The sequence below is a fragment of the Ahaetulla prasina genome, chromosome 7 (assembly GCF_028640845.1).
Source record: "Ahaetulla prasina isolate Xishuangbanna chromosome 7, ASM2864084v1, whole genome shotgun sequence".
NCBI lineage: Eukaryota > Metazoa > Chordata > Lepidosauria > Squamata > Colubridae > Ahaetulla > Ahaetulla prasina.
This window is the reverse complement of record NC_080545.1, coordinates 38,245,314-38,260,463: the sequence shown is the minus strand read 5'-3', so window position 1 is coordinate 38,260,463 and position 15,150 is coordinate 38,245,314. Positions and strand designations below refer to the sequence as shown.

Below are 15,150 nucleotides of genomic sequence, written 5' to 3'. Positions count from 1 at the left end.
ACTCAACAGTGCCACAGGAGTGGAAAAGTCAGTTTACATTCCAATTTCAAAGAAGGGCAATGCCAAAGAATGCTCAAACTACTGCACCATTGCAGTCATTTCACATGCTAGTAAGGTTATGCTTAAAATACTACAAGCTGGGCTCCAGCAGTATGTGGATCGAGAACTATCAGAAGTACAGGCAAGATTTCAAAGAGGCAGAGGAACTAGAGATCAAATTGTCAACATATGCTGGATCATGGAGAAAGCTAGGGAGTTCCAGAAAAACATCTACTTTTGCTTCATTAACTATGCCAAAGCCTTTGATTGTGTGGATCTCAACAAATTGTGGCAAGTTCTTAAAGAGATGGGAATACCAGACAATCTTATTTGTCTCTTGAGAAACCTATATGCGGGTCAAGAAGCAACAGTAAGAATGGACACGGAAGCACTGATTGGTTCAAAATTGAGAAAGGAGTTCGGCAAGGCTGTATACTGTCATCCTGCCTATTTAACTTATATGCAGAGCACATCATGAGAAAGGCAGGGCTAGATGAATCACAAGTTGGAATTAAGATTGCCGGGAGAAATATCAACAACTTCAGATATGTAGATGATACCATTCAAATGGCAGAAAGCGAAGACGAACTAAAGAGCCTTCTGATGCGTGTGAAAGAGGAGAGTGCAAAAGTTGGCTTGAAACTCAACATTAAGAAAACTAAGATCATGGCTCCCAGCCCTCTCAATTCCTGGCAAATAGATGGGGATAGTGGTGGGATTCAATTGGTGTAACAACTGGTTCACTGAGTGCACGCGTGCCAAACGTGCTCCGCGCGCACACAATGCATTTGAAAACAGCTCTAAAACTTACCTTCTACTGCAGCCCCAGTGAGTAAAACAGCTGAGGTGTGGCAATCTGCTCTTCCACGCCCATCAGCTGGGCTTCAAACAAAGGAAATATAGGTTGGTATAGCGCAGGGGCGGGTGGGCCTAGCTGTTAGTTGGAGTGAACCGGTTTGCTCTCAGCTGATCATCAGAGCTACCGGTTTGCCTGAACCGGTCCAAACTGGCTGAATCCCACCCCTGGACGGGGAAGAAATGGAGGTAGTGACAGATTTTTATTTTCCTGGGCTCCAAGATCACCGCACATGGGGATTACAGCCAAGAAATTAAAAGACACTTTCTCCTGGGGAGGAAAGCTATGGAAAAGTTAAGACTTTGGCAGTTTCGTACAGTTTTTTGGCAGACAATACCCCAATCAAGAAACTGCCAGAGAAGCCAACAGCAAACAGCCCAATCAAAGAATCTCTACGCCTACCCCCACCAACACTGACAGATAAGTCACTAGAATATAAAATGACAGCAAACTGCACTCCTTATTAGCACTGATGATGTTACCTAGTTTGGGTAATGAAACATCTGCAAGAAAACAAGCAAGCTCAGAGCGCACCAAGGATCCCTCACAGTGCTTTGACTGAAGTGGTAAACTAACAAAACAATATTAGTTCATATAAAATTAATTCCAGAGAATATATTTATTCAATCCAAAAACCCAGAAGGAACAAAAGGAAGATAAAACAGCAGCCAACAGCAGACCAATCATTTTGGAAAGTGCTATACTAGAAATACAATAGCTCCAAGAGAGAGAAAAGAGCTATGGAAAACCAAAGGAGTTGACAGGATCAAGATTACAAGCATGGCAAATATTCTTGAATACAGCTCACCTGTTGGAACCTATACCACATTTCAGACATCAATACAATTGAACATGTCCAGAAATATTTTACAAGAAGAGTTCTCCACTCCTCTGAATACAACAAAATACCTTATGCCACCAGACTTGAAATCTTGGGTTTAGAAAACTTAGAATTCCGCCGCCTTCGACAGGACCTGTATTTAACTCATAGAATCATCTATTGCAATGTCCTTCCTGTTAAAGACTACTTCAGCTTCAATCACAACAATACAAGAGCAAACAATAGATTTAAACTTAATGTTAACCGCTTCAATCTTGATTGTAGAAAATATGACTTCTGTAACAGAGTTGTTAATGCTTGGAACACACTACCTGACTCTGTGGTCTCTTCTTAAAATCCCCAAAGCTTTAACCAAAAATTGTCTACTATTGACCTCACCCCATTCCTAAGAGGTCCGTAAGGGGCGTGCATAAGAGCACAAACGTGCCTACCGTTCCTGTCCTATTGTTTTCTTTCATTATATCCAATTAATATAGTTATTGCATGCTTATGCTTATATATATATATGATTATATATTATATAGTTACTTTCATGCTTATGCTTATATATACTGTTGTGACAAAATAAACAAACAAACAAACAAACAAACAAACAAACATTTATGTCAGGATATTCAAAATTAATTAAATCTATTTTGAGCATGTGGTAAATTGTTCAATTACGACAAAACCCCAGGAATATCCGTGGAGTATACAATGTATACAATGACTTCATTACTTTTCATAATCATTTTTAAATTGCTCATCAGCTTTTCATTGTATTTTTTCTACCTTTGTTGTGGGTTTTGGTTTACATTCCAGGAGAAAAGATACAAATCTTATCCTTTCCAATCAAGCAAAAGTAAATGCCAACACTTTAAAGCAAATTTATCTTCCTGTCTGGCTAAAGAAAGAGGTATGTTTAATATTGTCCATCAACTGGGTCTGAAATTTCTGCACCTGAGAACAAAAATCTTTACCCTCTGTTATGATATTTGGTTGGTGGGCAAAACATAACAAGTGCTCATCATACAGATAGTCCTCAGCTTTCAAATGATCTCCTAATAATTATTTTGCTGGACTCCCCAAAATCTATTTATAATCCATTTTTGAAATTACAATTGTTGCACACCCCTGTGGGCATCTGATTGGATTTTGGGTGCTTGGCAACTGATTTACCTTTATGGTTGTTTGCATGTCCCATGGCCTAATGACCATAATTTGTGACATTTTTTAATGATTTCTGTCATTTACTTCTGGTTTCCAGTGAAAAATGCCCATGGTATTTGCTTAACCACAATATTTGCTTAATGCCTGCAGAATTCACTTAATAACTACCAAAACAATGTCAACAATCAGATTGTTTATGTGATTTCCAACTTATGACCATAACAACTTGTAACCGTAATTCAAGGCTCAATTACAGTTGTAAATTGAGGACCACCAGTAATATATCACATTCTAAAAATTTTGAATTGGTAATGTACAACTCCTTTTGTTGCAATATAGACGCGGTGGCTAAGGGGCTAGGACATTTAGCTTGTCGATCGAAAGGTCGGCAGCTCAGCAGTTCAAATCCCTAGTGCTGCCGTTAACGGGGTGAGCTCCCGTTACTTGTCCCAGCTTCTGCAAATCTAGCAGTTTCAAAAGCATGTAAAAATGCAAGTAGAAAAAATAGGGTGGGACGGTAACAGCGTTCCGTGCACCTTTGGTGTCTAGTCATGCCAGCCACATGATCACGGAGACGTCTTTGGACAGCGCTGGCTCTTCGGCTTTGAAACAGAGATGAGCACCACCCCCTAGAGTCAGCAACGACTAGTACGTATGTGCCAGGGGAATCTTTACCTTTACCTTTTAATGTACAATTCCTTTTGTTACAATATAAAACTTCCTTTGAAATAGCAATTGTAGGAATGTAATGTTGACTTGAATTCCAGTGGAACTGGTGGAAAGCTAAGATATATTTGTTTTTTAAAATGTAAAAATGATGCACTCTATTAAGTTCAGTATAACATACTGTCTGAAAGTTTTCATATTTACCATATGTTTTGGAGTATAAGACGCACCTTAGTTTTTGGGAAGGAAAATAAGAAAAAAGCTGATTGGCAGGTGGATCAGCCTTCCGGAATACCCCCAATCAGCTGTTCCCAGAAGTGAATTTTAGCAACAGGTTCTTTGTTTGTGAACTCTGTGCCTTGCTTTTTCTTTTTCTTTTTCTTTTTTTTCTGCCTCTAAAAGCCTCCAAAACAGCTTCAGAAAAAAAGCCTCTGAAGCTCTTTTTGGGGGCTTCTTTTCTGAAGCTCTGTTTGGGGGCTTCTTTTCTGAAGCTCTGTTTGAAGGCTTCTTTTCTGAAGCTCTGTTTGGGGGCTTCTTTTCTGAAGCTTCATTTCTAATGCTTTTTTCAGCCTCTAAAACCTCTGTTTGAGAAGCTGGGCGGGGCTACATTCGGAGTATAAGATGCACCCAGATTTTCACCCTCTTACCCCTTTTGGAGTATTTTTATACTCCAAAAAATACAGTAGTTAAGGGAAATTTAAAACAATCCTATTAATGGATGCATTTCTTTGTGTAGAATAGTCAGAATAGTCCAGTTCTGAGCAATCCCACCCTAGGACATTTCAAAAGGCTCAAAGTTGCAAAGGAAGATATAATGTGCTTTAAGAGAGCTCTATATGTATTAAAAATCAAATACAGGTAGTCCTTTACTTATGAAAATTGAGCCCAACATTTCTGTTGCTAAGTGAGATAGTTGTTAAGTGAGCTTTGCTCCTTTTTACAACCTTTCTTACTGCAGTTGTTAAGTGAATCACTGCAATTGTTCACTTATTGACATTACTGATAAATGAATCTGGCTTCCCCATTGATTTTGTTTGTCAGAAGATTGCAAAAGGTGATCACAGGAATGGTTGTATGATAAATGGTCATAAGTCACTTTTCTGAGTATTGTTGTAACATTGAATAGTCACTAAATGAACAGTTGTAATCAAGGATTACCTATAGATCTGTTTCAGAATGTGTTTGGCTTTATATCTTCCAGTAAAGTTATTTAAAGTGATTCCAGTATAGAAAAATGTCAGAAACACAAATGCTTGAATGTATAGAAAATGTGTTCAACTTTGCATAAGTAGTAATTCACTGAAGTTATCAAACAATCATTCTGAACCTCAAAACAATAATTAAATCAAATGCAACGTTTTTTGTACGTACGAGATCCTTCTGTTCTAATTTTCTGTGATGGTATACTAGGATCTCCTGTCCCTAAAATATTAGTGGCCATTATACGAAATTCGTATTCCATCCATGGAATTAAATCAATAACTTTTGCTGATTCCGCATTTCCATCAACAATGGAAGGATCTAAATACAAACAGAAACAATAATTAAAAACAGCACTGCAACAAAAATCATATCCTAATATCTAATATTGGCTTGCTCAAGTTCTTTTAATTGCTGAATAATCCAGTTTAATTTCTTGAATGAATACAGAAATATGGATGGAGAAATCTGCTAGGATGATTTTTCTGTTTTTCGTTTTACCCATTTTGAATTGTTTTTGTTCATTTTTTCAGCAGGTTGTAATTTTTAAAAACAAAATATGTAAAAAACACATTTATTTGAAAATAACTTTCCTTTTTCTTAAAAGCCACATTTTTAAAAGCTTCATTCCATATATGTGTTTATACATTTTTCACTAATGTAGGTATTATTTTTGTACATTGCTATGCACCTTTTGGAAAGAAGTGCAAAATTCTGAACAGTGTGAATATCAAGAGATACCTGCATTCTTAGTTGCACATCCTTTAGGAAATACTCCACGGTATAATAATGGACTGATTTTTTAAAAAAAATATTATAGTATTTAATGAGTAAAACAATTACTTGAAATATGAGTCAAACGCATTGGCAATCAGTTTGATTGATGTAATGAATATTACACAAGAACCATTGCCCAAGTATAACCAGTTCTAAGATAATATTTAGTACTATTTGGCATAGTGGTTAGAATACAGTACTGAAGGCTAATTCACTGCTCACTCCAGGAATTTGGTTCTGAATCGCTCAAGGTTGACTCAGCCTTCCATTCTTTCAAGGTCGGTAAAATGATGACCCAGATTGTTGGGGGCAATATGCTGATTCTGTAAAACTGCTTAGAGAGAACTGTGAAGCACTGTGAAGCAGTATATAAGTCTAAGTGCTATTGCTATTTGTGCTTACTGATATAACAAAGTTGTTTTTTGAAAAGCAGCCCTGCAAATAGAAATAAAAATAATATTGTTTGGATATTACAAGCATTTTCTTTGATATTGCTCTTACACTAGAGGGGGACAAAAAAGCCACACAGACAAGATAAATCCAAAATCAGAGAAGGGACCCTTACAAGCCTGAGTCACTGCCTCCTTCACTCCCACTGCCTTTTTTTCTGAAGGAAAAAGCACCCAGCCCAGAAATGACACTCCTAAAGCTGGAGAGCCATGCTGCAAAGCAAGGAAAAAGAGGAAGAAAAATCTTGTGACTAAAAAAAACTCAGGGAGAAACACCCCCGCCTCTCCCCCCCCCCCCAACATGGCTGCCTCTGAACTAAAGGAGGCAAGGTTTGGAACTAAAGAAGGCAAGCAATCGAGCAGAGAAGCCAGAGTGGGAGAGATCAACTGCCAGCTGGAGTGATGTCAGCTCAGGAATTTAGCTTTTGGCTCCCCTTTTTCTTCCTTCCTTCCTTTCCCACGAGCAGCAGAAACTGTACTTGGTTTGCAAAGTCTGAAGTTTACTTTCCCTTTCTGCTTTTGCTTGCTTCCCAGTCAAGAAATGCTTCTTTTGCTGACTCCCCACAAAAAAAAACTTGTTTTCTTTCTCCTTCCTTCCTTCCTTCCTTCCTTCCTTCCTTCCTTCCTTCCTTCCTTCCCTCCCTCCCTCCCTCCCCCCTTCCTTCCCTGCCTCCCTCCTTCTCATTCCATCTCATTCCTTCCTCTGCACTCAGGAAGGGACAAGGGGACAGGGAGACATTGGCAGCACTGCCGGTGGCTGTGCTTACTGCAGCTGTGGCTTTCCCATGTGGGGTGGGGTGAAAGGGAAGCTGCACAGGCTGCAAAGCCAGGCTGCAAAGCCAGGCCAGTGAGCAGGCCAGTGAGCAGGCCATGGAGGCACAGGTGGTGGGTGCAGCGCTGATCTATAACTGGATGTCGGCCTGGAGCACTATGAGCATTAGATCTACAGGACAGCTCTGAAGCCAGCTAGGAGCCAACACCGCAGCCTCAGCCTTGCCCCTTGGGTGTATGCACAGGAGGTGGTGAGCGCTAACGTGGCGGTGCTGAGGCAGCGAGGTGCTTTCTTGCTGGCTCCAGGACAGCCTGCGGATTTAAGGCTGATTGTGTTCTGGCCTGGATGGCTGCCATCAAGTTATGGATTAGTGCCTGGCTGGCCTGGGCCAGGATTGAGGTGGCAGGGGCTGGTCCTTCACTGTCTCAAGGGCTAGCTCCGTAGGCCTTGAGTTTGATACCTCTGATCTAGTAGGATCTTTAGCTCATTTCATCCTTCTTTGAGAAAATTTTCACACTGCCTAAATCAGTGTTTCTCAATCTTGGCAACTTTAAATTGTGTCGAGCTGAACTCCTAGCATGTTGGCCGGAGAATTCCGGAAGTTGTAATATACACATCTTTAAGTTGCTAAGGCTGAGAAACACTGGCTTAGATGTTCTCTGTCATCTATACAAAGCTGACTCTCCCCCCAAAAAAATATGATTCAGTATTTTTAGTTTCTCTCAATCATTAGACTGTAGTGTCAATTAGACCTGTGTGTGATTTACACAGGTTTAGTTTAATGATAATGATAATCTTCATGTTGATAATCCTGGAAATTATTCCTCCAACCATGATCTCAAAACTATGTGGTTCCTAAGACTTATATAAATAAATAGCTGAGAAGGATACCATTGTGGTTAACACTGTTTCATAAGAGAGATGTCATCTGTAGAATATGGACTCACACAAATCCAAATTGTGCATTCAACAACAACAATAACAAATACTAGGGAGTAATGCTGTATGACACGGGTGTTAAACTCGCAGCGTTAAGTTGCTGTCACATAACATTTCATGACGTTTTCCCATTCATACAGCTGGGGTGGGTGTGGCCTGTGCAAGATGCATCCAGCCCATGGGCCGCCAGTTTGAAACCCCTGCTGTATGAATTATGACACATAGAGCAACAATTTAAGCACAATGGTTAAGATGCAGTAGAGCAAATAATAAGCTGGTTCTTCTAATTTAACTGTAAGGAGATATACCCATGCTACATACATCATAAAATATAGAAAAGTACTCTATTGGTTACCTTAGATACATACAGTCTTGCCAGTAACAGGCATAGGCATTAAGGAATATATAGGGCATATGCAAATATATTACATTACAATATTTTAAAATCTGTATAATGATGGTTAGTGCAGAGTATCACACTAGTCCATCTGTTCTTTACTTTACTTTCCATTTTTCATGTTTATCTTACTTTCTCAATTTATATTCTACTTTGTCTAGGCTATGGTAGCTAATGTTGATGTATTTTAACCAATGCTAATTTTATAAATTGAGGGAGATATCTTACATTCATACAGTATAACAATAGAACAAGTTAATGAGACAAAGCAGCAGAAGTGTGAACCCATTACACACATCTATTACTAAGTTGGATAGCTGGAAGACCTTTGCTTGGAACAAGTTGATTGTGAATATACATTACTTGCTATATTCTTGTAACATATTACGCACAAATAAACAAACTGCCCTTCACTCAACACATCTTGCTAATGCATGCTAGAAAAATGGCCAGGTACATTCAACATGCTAAGCTATGCTTTTAGCTAGGCAAATGTGCTATGCAAATACAGCAATTTTGTCTTCAGATGTACAATTTAGCAAAATGATTGCTAATTTAGAAAATTATTTTGCTGCTCTTGCAGAAATGAAATGTTTTATGACACTTGAGCTTGAGAAAATCATATGAAAACCTGCTACACTTTGGGCTTTTTTATATATATTAAAAAGTTTTTTATTTTCCATAATATTTCCCACAATTTGACCAGTGTACAGTACAATCACTTATCCAACAATCGATCCTATACTCAAATCATGCTCAATCGGGCCTGCTCGGTCACCACTCCCTTCCTTAATCCTTTCTACCCTTCTCATCCTTCTTCTACTTTCCCCACCATCCTCCTCCTCACTTTCCTCCTTCCCCTCCTCCTTCCCACTTCTCACTTCCATCCTTTCTAACCCTCTATCTTCCCTTCCTCCTATCCTTTCTTCCCCCTCCCTTCTTTCCTACCTACCTACCTGCCTACCTACTTTCTTCCTTCTTTACTGCTGTTTGAACCAGCAAACATGTGGAAAACTCTTAAAAATATCACCGGCTATGGCAAACCTCCTTCCCAGGCTGAAGGTAATCAACAACTGGCAGATGACCTGAATGAGTTTTACTGTTTTACTATCTCCACAACCCCCATCTCAGACACACCAACAACAGCCAAGCCTCCTACAACTGACCCCATTTCATTGGGTTCACAACCCCTAGTGATCACAGAAAAGGAAGTGCAGGATCTATTTCACAGACAAAAGCCAGGAAAAGCTCCAGGCCCAGACAAGATAACTCCTTCTTGCTTAAAAGTTTGTGCTGACCAATTGGCCCCCATGTTCACCCATATCTTCAATAAATCACTAGAGATGTGCTATGTTCCTTCTTGCTTCAAACGCTCTACCATCATCCCAGTGCCGAAGAAGCCCACCATCAAGGATCTGAATGACTACTGACCAGTTGCTTTAACATCTGTAGTCATGAAAACCTTTGAAAGGCTAGTACTTTCCTACTTGAAAACCATCACGGATCCACTGTTAGACCCCTTGCAATTTGCATACCGAGCAAATAGATCAACAGATGATGCTGTTAATATGGCTCTGCACTACATCCTACAACATCTTGAGTCTCCAAAGACCTATGCAAGGGTCCTCTTTGTAGACTTTAGTTCAGCATTCAATACCATCATTCCAGACACTCTTCTAACTAAGCTAAACCAGCTACAGGTACCGGAAAAGACTTTTAAGTGGATCACAAGCTTTCTAACAAACAGGAAGCAGCAGGTGAATCTAAGCAAGATCACATCAAATACCTGTACAATTAGCACAGCCCCCCCCACAAGGCTGTGTGCTCTCCCCACTTCTCTTCTCTCTGTATACCAATGACTGAATCTCCAACGATTCATCTGTTGAACTACTGAAGTTCGCAGATGACACAACAGTGATTGGTCTCATTTGAGACAATGACGAATCCGCATATAGACGAGAGGTCGAACGACTAGCCTTGTGGTGCAACCAAAACAATCTGGAACTGAACACGCTCAAAACCGTAGAAATGGTGGTAGACTTTAGGAGAAACCCTTCCATACTTCCACCTCTCACAATACTAGACAACACAGTATCAACAGTAGAAACCTTTAAATTTCTAGGTTCTATCATATCGCAAGATCTAAAATGGACAGCTAACATCAAAAACATCATCAAAAAAGGACAACAAAGAATGTTCTTTCTGTGCCAACTCAGTAAGCTCAAACTGCCCAAGGAGCTGCTGATTCAGTTCTATAGAGGAATTATTGAGTCTGTCATTTGCACCTCTATAGCTGTCTGGTTCGGTTCTGCAACCCAACAAGAAAGACACAGACTTCAGAGGATAATTAGAACTGCAGAAAAAATAATTACTACCAACCTGCCTTCCATTGAGGACCTGTATACTGCACGAATCAAGAACAGGGCCGTGAAAATATTTACAGATCCCTCACATCAAGGACATAAACTGTTTCAACTCCTACCCTCAAAACGACGCTATAGAGCACTGCACACCAGAACAACTAGACACAAGAACAGTTTTTTCCTGAAGGCCATCATTCTGCTAAACAATTAATTCCCTCAACACTGTCAAACTATTTACTAAATCTGCACTACTATTAATCTTCTCATCGTTCCCATCACCAATCTCTTTCCACTTATGACTGTATGACTGTAACTTGTTGCTGGCAATCCTTATGATTTATATTGATATATTGACCATCATTTGTGTTGTAAATGTTGTACCTTGATGAACGTATCTTTTCTTTTATGTACACTGAGAGCATATGCACCAAGACAAATTCCTTGTGTGTCCAATCACACTTGGCCAATAAAAAATTCTATTCTATTCTATTCTATTCTATTCTATTCTATTCTATTCTATTCTATTCTATTCTATTCTATTCTATTCTATTCTATTCTATTCTATTCTTTCCTTACCCTTTCCTTACCCTTTCCCTTCCGGAGTGGTTACCGAGCAGCCCGGACTTTACACCATTCCAACTTATTTAATTCTACCATTATTCCTGTACAATGGCAATCAATCAATTTATAATCTTCCCCTTTCGCCCCCCCCATTTCCCCTCCCCCCCCCCCGAGACTTCCCAGAACAAAATACAGGGTATAGTAACTAACAAACATAATCTAAAATATAACATAAAACATATTCCATTTCACACCATCACACTATCAATTCCCTTTTTTCTTAAACTCTAAAACATAGCAATTCCTAACTTCACTCAAAAACTAATTGGTATTTTTTAATCTGATACTTATTTTGAATATAATCGATCCACTTTCTCCATTCCAAAATATATTTTTCTTGTGTATAGTCTTTCAAGTAGGCAGAAATTTTTGCCATTTCTGCTAAATTTGATACTTTACTAATTCATTCTCCAATTGTAGGTAAGTCTTCTTTCTTCCAATATTGTGCAATCAATAGTCTTGCAGCAGTTATTAAATTCAAAATCAGTTTTGTCTCTATAACAGTGCAATCTGGAATTATTCCTAATAAAAAAAACTGTGGAACAAACTTGATCTTCTTTTTCAAAATGTTCTGCATAATCCACCATATTTTAATTCCAAAAGCTTTAACTTTTTTGCAAGTCCACCATATATGATAATAAGTAGCATCCTCACAATCACATCTCCAACATTTTGCTTTCACATTTGGATACATATATGACAGTTTTTTCGGATCTAAATGCCATCTATAAAACATTTTATAAATTTTTTCTCTTAAATTTTGTGCTTGCGTAAATTTAACATTCCCCACCCAAATTTTTTCCCATGTTTCTAACATTATAGGTTGTTGAAAATTTTGTGCCCATTTTACCATACACTCTTTAACCAACTCTATTTCTGAATCAATTTCTACACTTTGAGCTTTGAAGTGCATTAGATGTTTGTTGAGCCTACAGGTTTGCCAAAAAGGCAAGTACTATTGTGGGAAGCTATCCCCCTCCTAGAAGAATGAAATATTTTGAGAATTTAAATATTTCCCCTAAAAGAGAAATAAAAAATCTTAAGGGAGACAGAAACTCAGAGCCCCAGAACCTTGCCCCCAGCAGATATTTTGTGCCCATTAAGAAAGACTGGACCAGCCTATCTACAAAACAAAAGACCTTCCCTTCCAGGATGAAGGGATTAAGATATGACTCTTCAGGACATAATACGATTAACCCACTAAGACACAGAGCTCACTATATTGTACAATCTCCTAAGGACATTGCATCACTCTCAGAAACGTCAACCAAACCTAGCTCAGACAACCTATAGAGGCAGCTATAACATGGGCTCATGGGAGTCTGACAACAGCCAATAAAATACATGTTCTTGCACAGGAACAGGAAGCTCAAGTGCAAAGCCCAAGAGAAGGTATAAAAACCCCTCACTCTCAACTTCATGTAGTCAGTTGCCCATAATCACACATGCTTGGTGGTTCTGCTTCATCCATAAATGAGCCCTCTTTCCAATCAGCCTCCATTTTGTCTCCAGTGCCTTTCTCCCAACTTGGAATTGAACCAGATAGATATTTCTTCTCACACTATCGATATAAACTCATTCATTTTGTTGTTGTTTCTAGCTTGTATCACATTATCAGGAATAATTAAATCAGTGTTCTGCTAGTTAGTGTCTAGTAAATGAAACTATATCAAGAATGATACTTTATTATTTAGGCTCCAAGCTAATATTTTTTTATAAGATTCTTACCTGTTTTCATGTCTTTCCAATACTCGGACAGAAAAGTCCTTGACTGAATAGTGTAATTTGATATAGGACTATGATTTTCTATCCCACGGCTCCATGTAAGAATTACAGATGTATTTTTAATGTCTTCTACTTTGAGTCCACCAGGGGGTCCTGGGGGACCTGAAAAATATTTTATGGATTCATGGAAAAATAAAACATGAAATATTATGACATAATCTTGTCAAAAAGTGAACCAATGTTTTAAACTGTATCATCATACTTAACTGACTTAAATTATTTCATTACAACTTTCTGTAATCTACTATTTTCACATATTAAAATCTAAAATTATCAGGTAACATGGCCAAATGAAATGTTGGCCCTTGAACAATATTAGGGAATACTAAATTGGAAAGGTTATTTTATAAAGTAACACCATAGTTTTGTCTCATACAAATCTCATACTGTCATGCCCCTGTTGGAGTCTGAATCCAAAGGGAAAGAGGAACAGCTGACAGAGAGTGAGAGAGTGTTGGCTGTGGAAGAAACTGGGGAAGTGCAAAATGAGGCTGGGCAGAGCAGGGGAGAGGTAGAACAAGGGAGAGGGGGTTAAGATGAAGACCAAGGCACACACTCTCCTCATCCTAGACAGCGCAGGGAGGAATGGAGAAGAGAGTAGGTTGCGTGGCTTATGAGGGAGGAAAAGGACCCGATCCTCTTTACAAGGCACCGCTACTGATGGAGTTTAAAAATAAAGGCAAATGGGAGGGGCGATTGTCGGAAACAAATGCTGAGTTCATCTGGTGTTTATCTGAGTTCCTGGCATCCTCTCAACTGGTTTGATTTACTGCCATGTTACTTCACTTCTGGAATTCCCTATTTTGCTTGCCCTGCCGGATTAATTACCTTGTCTTGCCTTGTTGGATTTTTTGTTGAAAGTTTTCTGTTTACTACATTTAGGACTGAAGTATTGTCAGCCAAAGACTGTTACAGGTTGGTGGAAGAGCTCTCTCCAGGGCAGAGAGTTGAAAGGGACATTGGGGGCACAATTGGTGATAATAAAGGGAGTCATATCAGTTCTCTGGCTGTGTTGCCTTTGTGTCACACCCCGGGTCATCACACATGCACGAGCACAAGCGCCCACTCATCTGAGTTGAGCTTCGCATGCAAGTTCAAGCACCCTCCTCTCAAGCACTCTTTGCTTGTGCGAGTGGAGACTTCATGTGCGAGTGCAAGTGCCCTGTGCTCTTGCGAGTGGGGCTTCATGCATGAATGCAAGCGCCCTCCTCTTGCACTCAAAGCTCCATTGGCACAAGTGGAGGGTGTGCATACCCGCCGCTCATACCAATGGAGGTGTTCTGTCCCCCTCGCCTCAGTCTGAGCGGCGGGTATGTGCGCCGTCCACTAGTATCAGCCTGTTCACATAGTGTCTGATATAATTCAGCTACTTATAAAATATATTTAAAATATATTTAATCAAGATCACGTGAAGTGTTAATACCACTTTATAATGCCTTGGTAAGGCCACACTTGGAATACTGCATTCAGTTTTGGTCGCCACGATGTAAAAAAGATATTGAGACTCTAGAAAGAGTGCAGAGAAGAGCAACAAAGATGATTAGGGGACTGGAGGCTAAAAGATATGAAGAACGTTTGCAGGAACTTGGTATGTCTAGTTTAATGAAAAGAAGGACTAGGGGAGACATGATAGCAGTGTTCCAATATCTCAGGGGTTGCCACAAAGAAGAGGGAGTCAAACTATTCTCCAAAGCACCTGAGGGTAGAACAAGAAGCAATGGGTGGAAACTAATCAAGGAGAGAAGCAACTTAGAATTAAGGAGAAATTTCCTGACAGTTAGAACAATCAATAAGTGGAACAACTTGCCTGAAAAAGTTGTGAATGCACCAACACTGGAAATTTTTAAGAAAATGTTGGATAGCCATTTGTCTGAAATGGTATAGGGTTTCCTGCCTCGGCAGGGGGTTGGACTAGAAGACCTCCAAGGTCCCTTCCAACTCTGTTATTGTGTTATGTTATGTTATGTTATGTTACTGTTTGTATATCCCTTCAAATGTTAAGACATCAGTTGCTTTCTTTTAAATATCCAGTGCAACATCTTTTTCCATGTCATTCTTGTAGCCTATCTTCTGTAAATCCACTTTCAAATCAGCCTCTATCCTTTTTTTTTGAACAAGTTTTATTAAATATTTCTTTTACATACTTTATGAACTGTTCATATTTTATGAACAGAGTATTGATTGGGTCACATCTTGTACAACTTATAAAACAATTATATATTGATTTTTATAATCTATTTCAATCTTCTTTTTTGTTTTTTCCAAATACAATTTGCATATTTCAATTTCTGCCAGG

At 39.1% G+C, this 15,150-nt stretch overlaps 1 protein-coding gene across 2 annotated transcripts in view; it reads right to left on the bottom strand.

Moving 5' to 3' along the window:
• CNTN1 (contactin 1) overlaps positions 1–15,150 on the bottom strand; it is a 423,340-nt gene that overhangs the window by 97,705 nt on the left and 310,485 nt on the right. For both annotated transcript variants that reach the window (XM_058191827.1, XM_058191828.1), the window contains exons 17-18: positions 12,798–12,956; positions 4,923–5,072 (exon numbers count right to left, since the gene is read on the bottom strand). In XM_058191827.1, coding sequence (XP_058047810.1) covers positions 4,923–5,072; positions 12,798–12,956 — 309 coding nt within the window. The remainder of the gene's footprint in view (positions 1–4,922; positions 5,073–12,797; positions 12,957–15,150) is intronic.